The following is a 20,135-nucleotide window of genomic DNA, read 5'->3' on the forward strand; positions in this document are numbered from 1 at the left end:
AATTGCAGAGGATACCCTGGCCTTATCAACTGTAGCCTTCATAAGCATCCTGCTCTCTTAAGTTGGGCGCATCAGTCTAGAAAAGATTGGATCTGTTGGGGCCCGCGCTGCAATATTCAAAGTACAAGTGCTCCCGGCTTCTTCTATTCCTGCCGTACTCGAGAACTTCGAACACATAGGGCTGGTCGTCTCGAAGGAATATCGAATATTATGTGGTTGTACCATGCCTCTATTCTGTGCTATGGATGGTTTCTCCTATGTCTTGGACAAGGAGTTTTTCTCAGTATATGCCACACGTGAAAAATAATACTCATTTTGAACCAGTATCTACGGATTTCCCCCACTCTAGACAAGTCTGGTCTACTCAGTCAGTGTCGTGACCCTGCTATAGCGTGGGAAAACTCTGGAGGATATAGAGGCAAACATCCGCAATGGCCACGATATCATGCCAGCTGCGAATATGATTGAATAAAGCTACAGTCCACGATAGTCTTTGATTTAATAACCGAGTATGAGATGAGCTGCAAATGATAGCTTACAGTTCCAGCTCTGTGTGACGACGTACTAACGGAGACGACCCGTACCTCGCATTTTAGGCCCATTATTATTATTCTAGCTATGCCATGGAAGACTAGAGTAGACTATTCAGGCCTTAAATAGGATTGATTGAGAAAGCTATTATCGGACATAAAACCCATCAAGTACATAACACATAAATCCCATCCTATCCGTGTATACCCAGTACCCTATCTCGGACTTCTAAGGCACATTTGGATGCTCCACACCGACACTAGGACCCCCATTCAGATCCCGAAAGTCACCTCTTAACACCTCAACACCATCGCGTCTCACCTCATCCACTAATCCTTTCACCTTATCTGCAATGATTTTTCCACTAAATCCAAAGTGCTCATACACCTCCTTACACGGCAGACTCTTCCCAAACTGGTTCTGCGCAATTGCCGCATCAGCATACCGCTCCCAGCCAACAGAAGGGTACGCCTCGATCGCGACAGCGGGTTTGCCCGCGCGTGGTTTCAAGACGGAGTGCTTGTACTCGCGGGACTGAAGCTCGAAGAGCCGTGCGCAAGGGAATGAAACGACACGCGCTTTGATACCGTGCTCGGCCGCAAGGATCTCGCGCGCTGCCATGGTATAAGCCATTTCAGAGCCCACGCTGAGGAGAGTGACGTCAAAGTTCTCTTCCTCGACGAAGACGTAGGCTCCCTTCTGCACGCCTTCTCGAGAGGAGTGAGCAGGGTACTGCGTAAGGTTCTGGCGCGACAGTGCCAGAACGGAGGGAGTTGTGTCGTGCTGGATTGCTGCGATGTACGCCCCAACCGTCTCCTCTGCATCACAGGGCCGAATGAAAAGGATGTTTGGCATTGCACGGTAGAGTGCCGGTACGGCGATGGGCTGATGCGTTGGTCCATTCTCTCCAACGCCAATGCTGTCGTGAGTGGCGATGTGGATCTGGTGCAGCCCCTGTAGAGCGGCCATGCGTACAGCGGCGGCAGCGTACAGGTGGAAAACGAGGTAGGTGCTTGTGATCGGGATGAAGGTGCCCTTGTTGAACGCCGCCAGACCGTTGGAGATCGCGCACATGGCGTGCTCGCGGATCCCGTAGTGGATATACCGGCCTGCATAATTTCCACTCATACCGCACGCGGTCTTGAGGTCGGGGGACTGGAAGTCGACTTTGTTCTTGTAGGCCACGTTGACGGAGGGGGTAAGATCCGCTGTGCCGACGAGGAAGTTCTTGACGTTTTGGCCGAGCTTGTCTGTCACCACGAAGGCAGACTTACGAGTGGCTGTCGGGTTGGTTGGCTGATCCTCCTTTGCGGGGATACACTTTGTCCAGTCTGCTGGCATTTTTCCTGCGACACGGAGGTCAAATTCAGAGGCGAGCACGGGCTCAGCTTCGCGGTATGCGGCAACAGCCGCGTGCCATTCTGCCTCATGGGTCTTCCCGCGCGATGGTAGATCGCTGAAGAAGTCGTAAACGTCTTGGGGGATGTGGAAGTGTTCCTCAGGGTTCAGGCCAAAGGCGCGCTTGATTTTGGCGACTTCGTCGACGCCCAGGGCGGCGCCGTGCGCATCGGCCGTGCCGGCTTGCTTGGAGCCTACGCCGATGGTGGTGCGAATGTTGATGAAAGTTGGCTTGGTGGAGGAGCGAGCAGCGAGGAGCGCATTGGTGATGGCTACGGTTTCTTCGTCAGTGATGATCACTTGAGAAGACAGGATGAAGCATACCAACAACGTCCGAATCCCCGTCATACACGTCAATCACCTTGAAGCCTGTCGCGCGCATCTTGGTGTTGATGTCTTCCGTATTGGCAACATCTGCCGTTCCATCGCAGGTTACATTATTGTTGTCAAAGATCACACAAAGGTTGTTGAGCCGCCAGTGCCCAGCCAGAGACAGAGCTTCAAGACCGACGCCCTCCTGCAAACAAGCGTCGCCAACCATACACCAGGTCATGTTGTTCACGACTTCATAGCCAGGCTTGTTGTACGTTGCGGCGAGGTTCTTGGTCGCCATGGCGAGTCCAACTGCGTTCGCGACACCCTGACCCAGTGGGCCGGTCGTTACCTCAACACCTTCGTTCTCGATCTCTGGATGGCCGGGGCATAGGGAACTGGAGTCTGTGGAGTGGTAGGATTTCAACTGCTCAAGGGTCATGCTCTTGACGCCGACAAGGTGCATGAAGAGGTACTGCCAGAGACAGGCGTGACCTGCAATGAGTTCTTAGTTTTGTTTTGTGTCCCCCATTCCCTCTCTTTCTCTGGAAGGAATACAAACCATTCGAAAGAACAAAGCGATCGCGGTTGAAGTAGTTGCAATTCGTGGGCGAGTATTTCATGACGTATTTCCACAGCGCAATCCCGATGGCCGCCATGCCCATGGGCGCTCTGTAAGAGCGAGTTAGCTATGCTTTGCTGAACTACAACAATGGACTCAGTAGGAAGCGTACCCAGGGTGTCCGTCACCATATTGCTGAACCAGGTCGGCAATGAAAGCTCTGAAGACATTTAACACCCGCTGGTGCTTCTCGGCACTCTCAAACTTCACATCAGAGTCTCTGCCATAGACGGCATTGTTGATGGCATTGGCAGCCTTTGTCGGCAAGGCCGTGGTCTTAGGGAGCAGTTCTAATCCAGGAGCCATAGTGTATGCGAGATGAGATTGATTGAACCGGAAAAAGTCGAGGCCACTGCCCGCCCTTATACCCCATGCACATCCATCTCCATAGCGAGCCAGATGATGGCTTGCTCAAATGCGATAATGTTTGGGATCGAGACGAGTGTGTACAGAGGCAAGTTTGGGCAGTAACCTGCCCTTTTTGGTGGTGGTCCTCGATGCGAGGAGAAGTGGCCTCGAAGCGAGTCCACCACCAGTACACAAATCGCAACTTCGGCATTTCCCCCCGTCTATGTGGACCCTGCGTCCCTGAACCAGGAAATTGAAGGTGAGTTTGAGTAGTCAAAACCTGGTGATATACTGCACAGACCAAAATGCCCCAGGGGTGACGCGTTGGCCGCTGAGGAATACTTCAGCAGTTTCCATGGGCGTTATGAAACGAGTTGAAAGGGAACATTAGTGAAACAAACTGAAGCTGAATACCGAAAAAAGGGGGGGTAACGCCCAATAGTGCGGCCCATGGAATGAAGCCGATTTGAGAGGCTCTGCTCCCTGAATTGGCCAATGCCAATATCTTCAATGTACTCCTGCTTCTTGTTTCCTGGCGACTCCACGCGCCATTTGTTAAAAGCGCGAGATAGGCTGTTTTTGGGGCTACCTCTTTTATCAAACCGGCACAAAAGGTACTTCGCAAGCAAGCAAACACAGCCATCTTTCCATTCTTCCCGAACCTCAACGTAATATAGGTATTAACGGCATTTTGAATCACCTGAGATCATTAGGTCGGAGAGATGCATAACAAGAACCGTGGTCGGACGAGCATTGGAAGTATTGGCCTGAAGGACCTCGGATTCGACAGCATTCAAAAAGAGCGATTTTGGCTAGGGGCGCTCCCCTTCAGTCTCGTTCCGATTATACTACTGGAGAACCTGGCCTGACTGGACGATCTCTTCCTTTTTGTCGCAAGAGAAAGTCCTACAGCCTAGAAAAAGGTATCAAACTCGTTCCGCTCGCATCCCTGCGAATGCCAGGTTGGCTTTAATTGGTAATCAAGCCGCTTTCTCAGCGTCGCACGTAAGTTAAAGCCCAAAGCAGTACGTCGAAAGGGATTTTTTGCAATTGTTTACGTCCAGATTTACCACAAGAGCTCAAGATTCCGACTATTCAAGGTGGATGCATATAGTAGTAACTTGGAAAGACGCGGCTGGCGATTAACAAGGAAGGCGCTCGTACCCCTCACCCCTTACAGCACTAAGAAGTGCTCAGGGGAATGCTGTATCGACTGATGTATCAGGTAAATAGCCAATATCTAGAATTTTGTACTTACATGGCTCTTGGAATTTAGGTATATTGGCACCTGCTGTTTGGGCGTTTGGTCTGGCGGTCTAAAAGATGACGATATTTGATAGAATAATCAGGAACTCGCCCGTACACTAGTTTCGAGCAGGCCGAATCCGGCCGAGGCCAGATTCATAATCAAGTCTGAGCTGGTATAACTAAGTCGTGGCTCTGATCTAAACACAATGAGACTCAAATCAGTGTAGCCCACTCCAAGTACAGTCTACTTAGCTGAACATGGACAGCGCTGAAAAGGACCTCGAAGGAGGATCTTCCTCATTCTGCATAGATCAGAGCACCACAACAACCAGCCCAGTCTCCGAGAAGTCTGTGCCTCCACCCCCAGATCATGGCCTCAGGGCCTGGCTCCAAGTCTTGTGTATGCACCTCGTCTTCCTCAACACCTGGGGCGTAAGCAACGGCTTTTCCATTTTCAACCAACTGTACACCAAAACCCTTCCAGAATCCAGTTCCACCATCTCATGGATCGGAAGCATCCAGATCTCGCTCCTCTTCTTTTTTGGTGTCTTCGCCGGCCGCGCTACAGACGCAGGGTACTTCAGGCTCATGTACATGGCCGGTGCGTTCTTCCAAGTTTTCGGGTTCTTCATGCTGTCATTGTGCAAGGACTACTGGCAGATCTTCCTCGCCCAGGGCATCTGCATGGGAATCAGCAACGGTCTCACCTTCGGGCCCGGACTGGCTGTCACGTCGTCATACTTCTCCAGAAACCGCGGGCTTGCAGTAGGGATCGCCGCAGCCGGCGCAACAACAGGCGGGATGATATACCCTGTCCTAATACACCAGTTGCTTGATATTCACAGCCTCAGCTTTGGCTGGACAGTACGAATAGCCGCCTTTGTGATGTTGATAACCCAGATTTCCGGCTTACTATTCTTCCATCCTCGCCTCCCCCCTCGGCCCTCCGGCCCGTTCCTCGACAGCGCTGCTTTCAAAGAGAAGCCGTTTGTCTTCTTCGCGCTCAGCATGTTCCTCAATCTCTGGGGTCTCTACTTTGCCTTTTTCTACATGGGGACATTTGCGAGAGACCGGCTCGCCGTACGCGATACACAGAACTTCATACTCATCCAGAACGGCGTAGGCGTGCTCGGCCGGATCCTCCCAACTCGCCTCGCCGACAGAGTCACAGGAAAATTCAACATTCTTATCCCGCTGAACTTCACTGCTGCCGTTGTTGTCTATGCGTGGATAGCCGTGCATACCGTTGCCGGGCTGTACGTCTTCACAGTGATCTACGGCCTAGCCGGCGGCGCAGCACAGTCTCTTTTCCCGGCGACAGCGACGACAATGATAACTGATGTACGGAAAACGGGGACAAGAATTGGCATGATTCTTAGCTTTGTGGGCATCGCGACCCTGACCGGGCCGGCGATTGACGGAGCGCTGATTCAGGCGATGCAAGGAGAGTATACGGGGGCACAAGTGTTTTCGGGGACTTGTATTGTGCTGAGAGCTGGGTCAGCGCTGGCAGCAAGAGTGGCGAAGACGGGGTGGAAGTTAAGGGTTGTGGTATAGCTGGTTTGCTGTACATGAGGAATGTTTATAGGGGCGATGGCCGTTACTGAAGATTCTGATAGAGCATAATTCGAAGTTAGCTCCTCTTTTGAGTTTTCGGTCCGTTAAGGCCCAAAAAGCAAATACTCCAATATTGCCATTATAATTGACCTGTTTCTGCCCGAGACAGGTTCACGTCTAAGGTCTCGAAAGACGGTCTTCAACGCTTTGCTCTGATAGGTCTATGGTGATGGAGAAGTGTTTGTTAGTGGTTTACCTATCCGCTGGCAATTTATTCACAGAAAGTAACAACAGCTTTGGGCTCGCTGTAGAAAGACACCAAGCATATGGTCATAGCTGGATGCAGGAAAGTATCAAGCATATAGTCATTGCTGCAATTAGGTTCTGCTGTACGCCCTTTGGTGACAAGAATTGGACCGAGGCTGCGCTAGGTACCTGATTTGTCATCATTAGAGCTTGAACTGATTGGTCATCGCCGATCTCGGCTCTCGCTGCAAACTCTATTATAGTCCTTGAACCCTGAATAACCGAGGAGATACCAGCCATCGACGCAATGCCCTCGAATCTACCCCTTGATATCGCGCGCACCCTGGCCGAACACATCTCAGTAGAACCTGTCGGCCCTGAGACATTCCAAGCACGCTTCAACCCAGAGCGCCAAGGCAACACCGCCTCCTACTCTTACGGTGGCTGCGCCCTCGGTGTTGGAGTACAGGCAGCATGCCAGACCGCACCGGATGGGTACAATCTCTACAGTGTGACAGGGAGTTTCCTTGCGCCGGTGTTGACAGACAGCAAGATCACCTGCTCTGTGCGTCGGCTCCGGGATACACGTACGTTCGCGACGAGACAAGTTGAAATCTCGCAGGTCCAGAATGCCACCACGAGACTATGTGTCATTATGCTTGCAGACTTCCACAAGAAAGAAAAAGATTCTCTTCTTGAATACTCTTCCCCTCCGGATCATATCTACTCGAAGCCGGAATCATGTCTCACACCCCAAGAAACTGGGCAGAAGAAGGTTGAGCAGGGCACCATATCAATTGAATCGTTATCGCTCTACAACACGCTTTTCGGACTTATTGCTCGCTTCTTCGAGGCCCGACAAGCCCCGGAGGGAATCTCTGCACATAATCTCCACGGCATGGTGAAAGAACAGCCCCAACCGCCTCATCAAGCCCGTCTTCCCCTAACGGCAAAAACGTCCGCAGACTGGTTCCGCTGTCGCACCCCCTTGTCCGCCAAGTCAGACCACTACGCCGGGCTGGCGTGGATGCTTGACGCGTATCTGACGTTCACGCCGCTAGCACATAGCGGGATGTTCCTTGATGATGCCGCCGCTTGTGCGACGCTGGATTTTGCGATTAGGTTCTTCTGCGACGAGTTTGATTTGTGTGACTGGTTGTTGAGAGAGATTAAGACCATCGTGGGGGGTGAGGGGAGGTCGTATACGGAGGGCAGGGTTTGGAATGAGCGTGGGAGGCTAGTCGCGAGCATGTCGCAACAGTCAATCTTGAGGCCGAAGGTGATGAAGAGAGGGGATAAAGCAATGCTATAGATGCAAAATTTGTGATAGGATAACTGTCCGTGTATATCTATTGCCAGACAGGGCTCTTAACCGAACAGGTACAGTTGCATATTATACATTGTGGCTGTTCCTAGAGGAGGTGCATCTGTGCTGTTAGGAATCCGATGGACTAAATTATTGATAGAATACATTGGGGACCTGTGCCTTATGGTCTACCGGTCAAATCGGGTGTCAAACCTCAGGGCTACGTTCGGAGGATATATGAGGGGAGATAGACATACGCCTAAAGCTTCCCCCGTTGAACAGAAAGTACGTAGATAACGGCGAGCTTTGGTGCTCTTCAACTGACAAAAGCCATGAGAGATACCGGATAAATAGTCTCGAGATCGAGAAGCGCCTGGCACGATTTGAGCGTAAGATATAAGATACATATCACAGGCATACTACAATAACTCTGTATCCAGAACGATCCAGGAGCCGAAGTGCAAGGTATTCCAGAGACATACGAAAATGCCTTGGCGTATTATGCAGCGGCGATCGAAATCCGCTATTCTTCTCATGCTATTTTATAGATGTCGTAGAACCAATTGCGAGTAGCTTTATCGCCTGGTAGTATCTGCGGCAGCTTGTTCGAAACTCTGCCGATTATCCTCAGACTATGCTTGCTGATATCAAGTTTTTTTTCATTGAATAACGGAAGCAATTTGATGGACTGCACACAATATAGCTGGCTAACTTGTGGATCTCTCAGTTCCTACATAATGAAGTTGAGTTTGTATGTCTCAACAAAATATCACACGACTTTTCTGTCTTAATCAAATTTATCCAGGACAAACAATCAAGTCTAGCCTCGGTACCATTATCACCATGTACATGAAAAATTCTGCAGGCACAACTTCATTTTATGTTTACGTAAACAAATATCATCATGCTCTGGAACTACAGATTTTTCTGCTTACAATACTTACAAAAGGGCCAGCTATGCGAGAAAAAAGGTCATTTCTCGTAGACACTGGCATACTGCGCCGGCCATGGAGCACAGACGTTCAAGATCGTTATAGAGAACAGACTTCTTGACAAAAGTTCATTTCCATTTAATGCATATAAATCTGCGCGTCAGGACTGCCGTTATTCCGCACTTATGGTTTTAGGTCGCCTAAGGTACATCCACTGTCCAAGTTGAGATGCAGGCAGATTCAGGGAGAGCCTTCCAGGTGGGAACGTCGAACTTGACAATTTATTCTGAGCTATTTGAGACCCCAGGGATCCTGATGGCTTTCAATGAGTAGATATGAGGCGCCTCCAGGATGCTCCATTGCGAGCCAGAGGGGCTATAAGATAATTATAGCCATTGCATTCTTGCACATGCCTAGCTAATGAACCTCTGATGTCCCAGTAGATGGCTTTTGTTTTAGTGCCTCAACGCAATCTTCTTGAACTCCGCCGTTGTATCCTTAATGGCCACCTCAACAGGCAACCTTTCCATCGAACTGGCGCCATAAAACCCATGCAAGCCAGCCACTCGTCCAAGAATAAACCTCGCATCCTCCGGCCTCGCAATCGGTCCCCCATGGCACAGCAGGATCACATCTGGGTTTATTTTCACCGCCACGTCTCGAATCGCCTGGATCTCATCCACACACTGCTCCAGCGTTTTGCCCGTCTTAGCGCCAATCGTGCCCGACGTTGTAAGTCCCATATGGGCAACCAGGATATCCGCCCCGGCCTTTGCCATTGCTTCCGCCTCGCCCACATTAAACACATACGGGGTCGTCAAGAGGCCCAGTTCGCTTGCGGCCCTCACCATCTCCACCTCCTTGTCATACCCCATCCCCGTCTCCTCCAGGTTGGCCCGAAACTGCCCATCGATCAGGCCTACTGTTGGGAAATTCTGCACCCCGGCAAACCCCATCCCCTTCAGCTGGGAGAGAAAACGAGGGATGTCCCTAAGTGGGTCTGTCCCGCACACGCCCGCGATGACGGGCGTGTGTTTCACAACGGGCAGCACTTCGGACGCCATTTCGACCACCACTTCGTTAGCGTTGCTGTATGGCATTAGCCCCGCGAGACTCCCGTGACCAGCCATCCGGAACCGCCCGCTGTTGTAGATGATGATCAGATCGCCGCCGCCCGCCTCGACAGATTTAGCGGAGAGGCCAATTCCTGTGCTGGTCAGCTCTGTGTGCGATACCATGAGCGGGATTGCGGGGTTCCAAACCGGCTCCAGCGCCGACGATAGGCTTGCCCGCTTGGATCTGGGCACGGAGGCGCGACAGAATCTCGGGGCGGGAGGTTGGTGGTGCCATCTTATTGCTCTCTGTGAACTAGGAGAGAATGGAAAAGTGAAAAGTTGGTGAGATGCTGAGACAGGAATGTTGTCCCTAAACGAACACACAAAAACTGAAGTCATCGTGCTGGAGCTTCCCCGCTTCACATGACCGGCAGCTTACAGCCTCCTCGAATGGATCAAATTGAGCAAAGCGAGCTCCATCCAGACAATCTAAATCTGGACCTAAATTGTGAATTCATATAGAGTCGCTCAAGAGTAAACACGCCCAGCCGAGACCAAGATGCACCTCATCCTCCTGGGAACGCTCGACACAAAACGCTCCGAAGTGCTCTACCTCCACTCCCAGCTCCACCAAACAGCAAGCCGCCTCAACACGCCTCTCTCGATCACTCTCATCGACTGCGGCGTCCGCAGCGAGATTGACTCTGACCCAGCCATCACAGTCTCGCATACAGACCTGATAACAAAATACCCGTACGCCTCCGATCTCGACTCTCCAAGCCCAACCAAAGACCTCTTTGTCCTCCCCCGCGGCGAGGCAATCTCTATCATCACGGCCTGTGCCACGAAATGTGTGTCCGAACTCCTACAGACACAGGACGTCCATGGAATTATTGGCGTAGGCGGCAGCGGCGGCACGAGTCTCATCTCGGCTGTCATGAGAAGCGCCGCAAAGATTGGTCTGCCCAAACTTATCGTCTCCACCGTGGCCTCAGGAAACACGGGCCCTATTGTCGGCGAGACAGACCTCACGCTCATGTACAGTGTCGTCGATATTGCTGGGTCGAATCGACTGTTGAAGGATGTCCTCGAAAACGCGGCGGGGGCGATGGTCGGGATGGCGAGCGCATACAAGGCGCGTCTTGAGGCGAGCATATCCGCTACCCCAGCCCAGTCAGAAAAGAGCAGACTCCGTGTGGGAGTCACTATGTTCGGCGTGACGACGCCCTGTGTCGACACGATCCGGTCGCACCTCGAAACCAACTACGCTGTCGAGGTCTATGTCTTCCACGCAACAGGGCATGGAGGGAAAGCCATGGAGCGGCTGGTGGAGGAAGGACACCTCGACGCGATGCTCGACCTGACGACAACGGAGATCTGCGATCTCATCGCGGGAGGGGAAATGGCGTGTGATCGCCGCCGACTCGAAACGAGTCTGAAGAAGGGTATCCCAACTATCATCTCTGTCGGCGCGACAGATATGGTCAATTTCGGCCCGATCGAGACGGTCCCGCCGAAGTATCAAGGAAGGAAATTGTTTGTGCATAACCCCAGTGTAACACTCATGAGGACGTCCAGGGAGGAATGCGAGGCCGTAGGGAGATTCATCGTTGAGAAGGTGAATGGGTGTGTACGGGAGGGTAAAGCTGGGCTTGTGGAGGTGGTGATTCCTAAGGGTGGAGTGAGCAAAATTTCTACGACTGGAGGCGTCTTTGAGGATAAACAGGCGGATGAGGCGCTTGCGAACGTTCTCATGGTCGGACTGGAAGGCAAGGTCAGAGTTGTGCAAGATCCGAGGGATGTGAATGATAGAGGGTTCGCCGTTGATATTGCAGAAAGGCTGATGACATTGGTAGCAGCTGCAGGCGAGAAGAGGGAAAAGGTCTAAATAACCATTACCGGGGTGCCCCTTCTCTAGATGAAGATTGTCCGGTTTCGCCTCTGGTTAGCCTTTATGGTGCCATACCTGTATGCCGAATTAGCAGGAACAATGCCCTGACTAGCACTATTTATGATTTCCGAGGATAATTGAACTACATTGAAGAACTCCTTTCTTGGTTATTTGCAGAATTAACTCCTTTAATACAGTAAGCTGGGTATTTGCTCATAATACAGCTGTTTTTAGCCAAAGCTAAGGAGATCCATACTAAACTATAAAACATCACCATATCTGAACTCAACTTGAAAATCACATACCCACCGAGAACAGGGTTGGATCCAACACAAACGGATGCTGTTGATGCTCTTGTCCGTAATCTCCCTCGGACATAGTACAGTCGGGGCCCCAATTCATGGGTTCCTCATGCAACAGACCAGATGACGATGATTGCTTTCTGGCACTCCCACCCCCGCCCATCTCATGCCCAGGCCCTCTGTAATCAAAGCCAGACATCTGGGATTCCTGTCGAATCCCCGGTAGAAAGTCCATATTCAGATCTTTCGCCTTCGCAATCCGCCTTAGAAACCCCTCGCTTATCTCATGAGCCCGGTGCCAGCTCGGGTCCAGGTCCGCCATGAAATGGAGCCAGCGGAGAGCCTTCTTAGACGCATTCCAGACGGCCTCGGGTGCAATCCCCTCGCTTCGGTCTTGGTTGCTTTCCTCGGCCTCGTGGCCTTTTTTCTTTCTGCCCTTTCCGACGTCGTCTGGGACAAAGCCGACGGAGATCTGGATCAACAACACCGTGAGCGCTTGCATGATATAGTGAAGTATGCACCACCATGGTGACTTTTTCAGCATCCACGTCGTATCTGGCTCGTCGGGGAGGACGGAGATGAGCGAGAGGGCGGAGTGGATGCACGTTCTCGCGGTGTTATTTCCGAACCGCGAGCGTGGGAAGCGGATATTTGTCCCTTCTTTGAGGTCTGGGCGCGTGAGGCACGGGCGACTGAGGATGATCTGGGAGCTGTAGTAGGATAAGGCCAGGCTAACTTGTGCGCGGGAGTCCCGAGAGAGACTGGGCTCCATGTCCTTATCCGTAAATGCGAACGCCGGATGCAGATTGGAGACCCACGATTGGAGCATCGACTGGTAGCGCGGGATCTCGGATTGGCCGAGGCCGCTGTGACTCTCTCGAGTCGATTGCAGGCTGTAGATGGCCATCACGGCGGCATGGGTAATGATCGATAGGTCGACGAGGTGAAAGAAGAAGAGAGACCCGTTCGGCTCTATGGATCGCAGCCAAGCAGTGAGTTTGGCTAGCTCCTCGTTGGTAGCATATATTGTATAATGGAGCCGTTTTTCACGCTGTTCAGTCATTCCGAGGATTGTCTTCAGCTCAGGATGGTCGAAGTCGTCCTCGTCATACGGGACAGGCGGATACAGCGACATGGCACGGTGGTCTAGACAAGGTACGCGGCCGGTCATGCTAGAAAGTAGATGCTCAAGGGAGAAGATGGCCCACCAGATACGCGTCCTTGTTTCCTTCGAAACTGGATCGATGTGCTCGCTGAATGCACGGAGATTCAGGCCCAGGCAGAGCGCCGAGCGTGCGGCGCTGCCGTTCACCCGCCATGACCTGGGACGTTAGAGGCTGCTTCATTGTACTTGATGGGGGACATACCGGTTCACCTGGCCCGAGGCGAGGTAGTAGATGGCCAGTAAGAGATCGATCTGGACCTGGTGCAGGTCTGCATGGTCAAGCACTAGGTGATGCGGTGAACGGAGGGACAAGGCTCTTGATAGGAAGATACGATCGTCGACGTCCCTGCCAGCGACAGGCTCGGCCAGTTGATAGTACTTTGCGCTAATAGCAAAAACCAGGTTCAGCACAGCCAGCCATTTACTGGTGGGGTAAGCCGAGCCAGAATAAGCGGCCTCAAACTGGGACATGAACAGTGTCCTGTTGAGGAGAGGGAAAGACGGGGCGATCGAGCCAAAATAGATTTTTACGAGACTCTCTGCCCACGGCTGCGGTGGTAAGAGCCTGGGATCAACGGGTGCTGGATCGGTGAGGTAGAGATTGTCGACATGGTAGCTCATAGACGCGATAGACTCCTCAGTCATCTTATCCTGTCCGCCTTCCATCTTGCAAGCCTCGGTCTCGAGTTTCTGCATCCATGCTATCTCAGACTCTTTGCCAATATACCCCGCTGCTCTGCTTTCCTCGGTGCGGTTCGGGTCTTCGGTCAGGGTATCGACCTCGTCGAGTGATCCGACGGACGAGGGGGACGAGGAGGACGGAGAGCTGCATCTTCGTGTGTCCCCGAGGGCTCTGGGATCTGACTGGAGCCCGTCTGAAGTTGCGCGATTGCCCGTGATCTCCTGGTCTCGTCGGCCCTCGCCATACCCAGCACGCAGTTCCTTCACCCTGTCGATTATCTTTCCAAGCTTCTCATAGTCACGGTTATCAAACGCCTCAACGATTTCGTCCAACTGTCTCTGTACCGTGTCGAGCTCCTGCTCCATTCGTCGCTGGGCACACTTTCTTCGCCGGTCAAGACCCGCGAAGACGCATTCGCTGCCGCTCTCGAGACACCTGTCGCAGGGAAATCCCCCGCCACACTACTTCGTGAGCCATTGAATCTTTCAGGTCATTTTCTTCAATGTAAAGAGATACCAAAGCCAGCTTACCCGAGACCGTCTCGCCTTGCAAGCCGTGCAAGCAGCCGAGCGCTTCGTGCGCTTGGGGAGTGCACTGCTTGAGGGCTCACGGGGATGAATTGGCGCAACAAAACGGAACGACATCAGGTCAGACTAAGCTATATGCGACCCTAAGAATTAAGTAAAAGAATTCTCTATCTCTATATTTGTTGCAGAGTCCTGCAAACAGACTCTTGCAGGCGTTCAGGTGACACGGCCGTGATGATGTCAGAGGTAGTTCTGATCAACGGCGAGCTCCTCGGTGGATTTTTCTTGCCCGTTTGATTGGTGAAGCATATACTGGTCGGAGGCAATCAAGCTCAGTGCTACACTGGTTCTTCGATACATATGGGGATGGACAGCCTCTGATGTCATTGATGTCACGCTAAGAGAGGTGGGAGGAGAGCGGAGCCGCCAACCAGAGTGAAGCAAAGCGAACGTAATAGTATACACAGGGGCACTGACTAGATACTACTGAGGTTATTTTGATCTGCAGCTGGTTCTACTTGATTGTATGGATACCTGCTTCAAGTCTGGATCGCAGTATATAGTCTGTCGGTCAACTTCTATTGGACCGTTACGGTGTGACAGACGGCTGTCAATGATTGTCAATGAATGCCTTCGTAGATGCCAGTTGAACCATCCTCTAGGTAAAGACGCCAATCATTCTAGGCCCATCTAATCTCCTAATTACTACCCCGTAGCCCTCTTTGCTCTACAAAGACTCGATTGACATTAGCCTGGAAATTATGGTACATTCTTTCGCGATATTACTGCAAGCCAAGACAGGGGAGTCTTGGCTTGGGGACCTTGATGCCCTACCTTAAGAGACATATATAGCCTAAAGTGACCAACGATTTTTTTGCTGACACTTGGCCCTCAGAATGATTTTTCTTTGGCTGCTGCTCCTGGCCTATAGAGTAACGGCGAAACTATTCGAAGCGCCGAATCCGTGGGAGGAAGCCAGCCAAGTCATCGTCTCAAACGTCACACTCGATTCCAACCCCGTCTCCAACTCATCAGTTCCCTCCATTGACCATAACACGCGCCAGAATACAGAATACGTGCGCCTGCAAAGCCGCCTCGACCGGACAAGCGGAACATGGGGCGCATCTCACCCGCGACACCGGCTCCTCATGGCCCTCTACGGCTTCAGCAGGTACAAAGAACGCAGTTCGGCTGAAGTAAAGAGGTGGCGCGATCTGTACAAACACGTCCCGAAAAGCCAGAAGCAGCTTGTTGAACGAGTGATCGGGTATACGCGCAAACTGAATACGGTCGAGCATCTTTATGACCATAATGACGTGCTCGCGGGGGATATTGTACGATTTGGGATGGAGTTTTATGGCATTGAGCAGACCGAACTGGATGTGTTCATTCAGGATATGGAGAAAGAGAAGAAGGGTGCTGATCGGACGAGCGTCGTCCAAGCCATGAAACACTTTGTGCGAGACTGGTCGGACGAGGGACTCTTCGAGAGGGAGGGTGCGTTCAGATGTATTCTGGACTCTATCTCTGGTATTGAGCGCGGGGGTGAGGAAAGACCGGTCAGCGTCTTGGTTCCTGGTGCAGGGGCAGGGCGATTAGGCTACGAGATCGATGCTCTAGGAGGTATGCCTATTTGACCCATGTAGCTTGGAGCTTCCATTGAATAACGTACTAAACCCAGTCGTCTTATCTAGGTTTCGAAGTAACGATCAACGAGTGGTCCGCATACATGAACCTGATCCATCGCTATGTAGTCCAAATCAACGCTCCGGAGAGCCTGGTCTACCACCCCTATATAGACTGGTGGTCTCACCACGCCACCACGTCCGACATGCAGCGCGGCGTATCGTTCCCCGATTCCATTCCGCGGCCGTCCTCCAAGGCAAGTATAGTAATGATTGAAGGCGACTTCACTACCATCTTTGAAGATGCGGACTCAAGCACCTACGACATAATCGTGACCCTCTTCTTCATCGATACCGCACGCAATCTGCTAAACTATCTCGAGACGATCTACCGTCTTCTGAAACCCGGCGGAAGGTGGATAAATCTGGGTCCATTGCTCTACGGGACAGGCCCATGGCTGCAGCTTTCACTCGATGAGATTGTAAAGCTGAGTGAGGCGTTAGGGTTTGAGTTTGAGGTTGATGTTTCAGATCAAGCCGGGATTGTCTGCGGGACGCTGACGCAGGGAGAGGGATTGGGCGGCAAGGTTAGGAGTATGTATGTCCCGTATGGACAGAATAAGAGGGGGCTCAGTCGGAATGCGTACGATGCGCAGTTCTGGAGAGCGCGGAAGAGGTAAACTGTACATATATCATTGCGCGTTCAGTCTGCTATCGAATGATACGTACGCGAACGATTCCATTTAGGAGACCAGAAACTGACTACCAGTAGCTTTTTTCCGTCGATGTATGTTTTTATATAATATATATATATATATACTTCTGACAAGGATCGTAAGACCGCTTTCTCTGCACTTACGCTTAAACAGAAAGAATCAACGGCTGCTGACAAGGGGTTGATAAGAAACCAGCTAGAGTAATCTAAGGCGTCCAATGGCTACCAGGAATCTGCAAGGGATGCAGATGACATGTGAAGCAACAAATATCACAGCGCTTTCTCTGCCAGTGTAACCCCTTCATTGCCCAGACCCCTCAGGTTGGTTTATAAGAGACGCGGTTCCTATGCTTGTGTTGATGGCTACTCCACATCCTCAAAGACCACGCTTCTAACAATATTGATCAATGGACAGCAAGGAACAAGATAACAACCTCAATCATGACAATCCAACCCTCAATGACATTTTCGAAGAGCACGAGCCCACTTCAGACACATCTCTACTCCGCCGTATCGACGTTCGCATCCTCCCGATAATGTTCCTAGCCTACTTCCTGCAGTTTCTTGACAAAGTGTGTCTAAATGTAAGCACAGCCAATCTACACCCTAACTCAGTCATTTTACCATAACATTAACAACAAGCCAGTACGCAAATGTAATGGGCATACAAGATGAGCTCTCCATGTCTGGAAACGACTTTTCCTGGCTAGCAACTGCGTTCTTTATCGCCTATGCAGTTGCTGAGGTCCCACAAGGTGCGCCTTCACTTCATTCCGGTATGATCGTCAGCACGGCTGAGCTAAAGTGACCGGAAGGATACCTACTGCAGAAATACCCCGTCACAAAGGTCCTAGCCGCCAATATCTTTATCTGGGGCGTGATGCTCTGCTGCTCTGCTGCAGTGCAGAACTATGCCGGGCTTCTAGCCCTCCGTGTCCTTTTGGGAACGGCAGAAGCTGTAATTGGTATTCCACCCCTCTCCCCTGTCAAACATCATACCAGCCTCTGACTTGCCCGCAGCACCCGCATTGACCATCTATACAAGCATGTGGTACACACCCGCTGAAGCAAGCCCGCGCTTTGGGCTTTGGTATTGCGGTCTCGGAACGGGGCAGATCCTCGGCGGTCTCATTTCATTCGGTGCACAACATGCCTCGTCCTCGCAATCCTTTTCCGGTTGGAGGATTATGTTTCTCGTTATCGGGTTTGCAAATATTGCCGTCTCATTACTCGTTCTGGTCGTTCTGCCGGTCTCACCGGAAACAGCGTCTTTCCTGTCCCCGGACGCGAAAACACGTATATTCCACCGGTTAAAGAGCGCTGTGACAGGCGGGCTCGGAAACAAGACATTCCACGCGCCCTCGGTGTTAACTACTTTAGGTGATCCCCAAACCTGGCTCTTGTGCCTCCTCACCATCCTCGTCACTATCCCTTCTGGTCTGATCGTTACCTTTTCCTCAATCCTAATAAAGGGGTTCGGTTATACTTCTAAGGAATCGGCTCTCCTGAACATGCCGTCTGGCGTGGTAAGTATCCTCTCCATCCTGTTGTCCACATACGCAGTCGCAAAGGGGTACTCGAGGTGGCTTGCGATCGACCTTTTGCTTGTCCCGACGCTATTGGGCTCATGTCTCATGAGTTTTCTGCCGAAGAGTAATCAGGCCGGATTGTTGGTGGGGATTTATATGGTAAATACGGTAAATCTGCTCAGAACTACCCAATTGACTGAACATAAGAATTGATAGCCTGTGTTCAAAGACTGTCGCCCCCTTGATTCTGATCTTCGCCTGGACGGGAGCGAATTTTAAGGGGTATACCGGCAAGGTCACAGGCTGCGCGTTTATATCTGCAGCATTCAGCATTGCGAATATCATCGGCCCGCAGACCTTTCAGGCGAGGGATGCTCCTGAGTACGTTTCCCAAGCTCTTAATCTGACCTTTCCGCATCAATCGTAGAGCTGTACGTCACTGACAGTGAATGAACGTCACAGATATCTTCCCGCTAAGGTCACCATTGTGGTCGCGAATGCTGCAGCGATCGCGGTCTCAACTGCGCTGAGGTTGCTCTACGGGAGCAGGAACCGAGAGGCTGAAAGGCTAGGGGCTCTGGTTTCGGCGAAGAGCTGGATGGAAAAACGGGTCGTCAGGCAGGTGGAGGAAGAGGAGACTGGATTCCGGTATATTTACTGATTTCCTGGGTCTTTCCAGCTGATTGAGGTTGGACCGGAGGGTTTGTGAGACAGCAAAAGTATTCGATTTATAGATACTAGAGCTGATGTTTTCCTTGAAGTATATATATAATCTGCATATGCCGAGTATCATCTCTATTATCTCTACTTACTCAAATATATACTTATATACTTATTTATATGCTTAAACATATAATTATTTGCTGTATTTAATTTGATTTATATTATTCTTGCACTTACAACTCTGCACTGTATAGGTATCAAAGCGGGGTAAACATCTCACCCCACTCGGCCCACTTGTCAACGCCAACTTCAAATCTTCAAACTTAACACTCGTAACTATCAAGAGACAAACGTCTACCCATACCTCTCTTACTCCAGGACTAGCAAAGGAAATGGCTGCCCTTCAGAAATTTAAACTAGTCTTCCACGTCCCCCCATCGTCCCTCGAGCCCGTCCAGAAAGCGATCTTCGCTGCAGGTGCAGGCCGGTACCCAGGACCGGGCAACTACACCGAATGCTGTTGGGTGACGTCGGGAACAGGTCAATTCAGGCCGGGTGACGCAGCAAATCCCGCCATTGGGAAGGTGGGCGAGCTTGAGAAGATCGAGGAGCTCAGGGTCGAGACGCTCTGTGTGGGAGTTGATGTGGCGAGGAAAGCGGTTGAGGCGTTGAAGAAGTAAGTTTCTCTTTATATTCTATAAAGTCTTTATATATGGAAGGGAGATTATAGGGTTCAGTACAGATACTGACCGTGGCAGGGCGCATCCATATGAGGAGCCGTCGTACGGGGTCATTCGGCTGGAGGACTTTTAGCCCGATGGGATTCGATATACGGATATTGGTAGTTGGAAGGGGAGTGAACTGTGAAATGAATGGTAATAGAAGTTAGGTACTGCACTACGACTTCTTTGGTAATCTAGCCAGGTTACAGCCTCTCCTTCAATGTAACTCTCTGCAGCAGATTTCAAAGCAGCCGTGGCTACAAACATGCCCATTTTCAGGTATCGTTGACTTTACCATAGATATCCAACTTCAATACTGGCTACTGCGCAGCGTTTATTGCATCCATGACAACCATGCCCGACGACTATTGCAAATTCTTCGACAATATATGTTCTTTGAACCCTCCGAGAGGTTGTTCGGGACAGTTTGCGCACGACCTTCAACGCCACAGCCATAGAAGCATTCGTGACAGAAACATGGTCGTTATGAACTCACGAAAGCTGCGCGTAATAATTCACAAGGTGCCTCCCGAAGACTCGTGGGCCTGTGCGTCTTTTATTTAAAACAGCTCCAGTTCCCAAATAAGACCATGAATGCCCTGGGAGCAAGAAAGGAAAGATCTCATAGAGTGCCTCAGGAAGGGAGTGTTGGACAAGCAAAGGGCCATATGAAGAACTATCAGCAGATAAATGGCCGAGTCCTGCTATTAGATACTCCCTGATAGAAGCCACGAGTTCTCAGAATCGGTGACCAGATTG

At 51.2% G+C, this 20,135-nt stretch overlaps 9 protein-coding genes across 9 annotated transcripts, besides 1 other annotated feature; 6 read left to right on the forward strand and 3 right to left on the reverse strand.

The window, feature by feature from the left end:
* Positions 1-20,135: part of a sequence feature (contig 1.165 538..114598(-1)) that runs on past both edges of the window.
* Positions 760-3,169, reverse strand: ANIA_08935 (transketolase family protein; the record flags this gene model as incomplete). Its single annotated transcript, XM_677112.1, has 5 exons — positions 760-1,781; positions 1,851-2,201; positions 2,254-2,736; positions 2,804-2,913; positions 2,976-3,169. The coding sequence occupies 5 exons, from the start codon at positions 3,167-3,169 to the stop codon at positions 760-762; spliced, it is 2,160 nt and encodes a 719-aa protein (XP_682204.1).
* ANIA_08934 (uncharacterized protein) lies at positions 4,718-6,016 on the forward strand (the record flags this gene model as incomplete). The annotated part of the gene is made up of 1 exon (XM_677111.1): positions 4,718-6,016. The coding sequence occupies one exon, from the start codon at positions 4,718-4,720 to the stop codon at positions 6,014-6,016; it is 1,299 nt and encodes a 432-aa protein (XP_682203.1).
* ANIA_08933 (uncharacterized protein) lies at positions 6,570-8,116 on the forward strand (the record flags this gene model as incomplete). The annotated part of the gene is made up of 4 exons (XM_677110.1): positions 6,570-7,408; positions 7,593-7,642; positions 7,729-7,853; positions 8,009-8,116. 4 exons carry the CDS (start codon positions 6,570-6,572, stop codon positions 8,114-8,116), a joined length of 1,122 nt encoding a protein of 373 aa, XP_682202.1.
* Positions 8,636-9,894, reverse strand: ANIA_08932 (TIM-barrel enzyme family protein). The gene is made up of 2 exons (XM_050612712.1): positions 9,763-9,894; positions 8,636-9,707 (listed from the first exon to the last, which is right to left on the reverse strand). Exons 1-2 carry the CDS (start codon positions 9,848-9,850, stop codon positions 8,956-8,958), a joined length of 840 nt encoding a protein of 279 aa, XP_050468598.1. The 5' UTR covers positions 9,851-9,894; the 3' UTR covers positions 8,636-8,955.
* Positions 10,115-11,443, forward strand: ANIA_08931 (Tm-1-like ATP-binding domain-containing protein; the record flags this gene model as incomplete). Its single annotated transcript, XM_677108.1, has 1 exon — positions 10,115-11,443. One exon carries the CDS (start codon positions 10,115-10,117, stop codon positions 11,441-11,443), a length of 1,329 nt encoding a protein of 442 aa, XP_682200.1.
* On the reverse strand, positions 11,702-14,239 carry ANIA_08930 (Zn(II)2Cys6 transcription factor; the record flags this gene model as incomplete). Its single annotated transcript, XM_677107.1, has 4 exons — positions 11,702-11,706; positions 11,752-13,070; positions 13,116-14,056; positions 14,126-14,239. 4 exons carry the CDS (start codon positions 14,237-14,239, stop codon positions 11,702-11,704), a joined length of 2,379 nt encoding a protein of 792 aa, XP_682199.1.
* Positions 15,019-16,427, forward strand: ANIA_11151 (uncharacterized protein; the record flags this gene model as incomplete). Its single annotated transcript, XM_050612713.1, has 2 exons — positions 15,019-15,745; positions 15,817-16,427. 2 exons carry the CDS (start codon positions 15,019-15,021, stop codon positions 16,425-16,427), a joined length of 1,338 nt encoding a protein of 445 aa, XP_050468599.1.
* Positions 16,870-18,652, forward strand: ANIA_11153 (putative MFS transporter; the record flags this gene model as incomplete). The annotated part of the gene is made up of 6 exons (XM_050612714.1): positions 16,870-17,046; positions 17,109-17,217; positions 17,278-17,427; positions 17,483-18,159; positions 18,221-18,372; positions 18,454-18,652. The coding sequence occupies 6 exons, from the start codon at positions 16,870-16,872 to the stop codon at positions 18,650-18,652; spliced, it is 1,464 nt and encodes a 487-aa protein (XP_050468600.1).
* Positions 19,009-19,624, forward strand: ANIA_11154 (uncharacterized protein). Its single transcript, XM_050612715.1, has 2 exons — positions 19,009-19,330; positions 19,413-19,624. The coding sequence occupies exons 1-2, from the start codon at positions 19,047-19,049 to the stop codon at positions 19,465-19,467; spliced, it is 339 nt and encodes a 112-aa protein (XP_050468601.1). The 5' UTR covers positions 19,009-19,046; the 3' UTR covers positions 19,468-19,624.

This window comes from Aspergillus nidulans, chromosome VII (genome assembly GCF_000011425.1).
Source record: "Aspergillus nidulans FGSC A4 chromosome VII".
NCBI classification, from domain to species: domain Eukaryota; kingdom Fungi; phylum Ascomycota; class Eurotiomycetes; order Eurotiales; family Aspergillaceae; genus Aspergillus; species Aspergillus nidulans.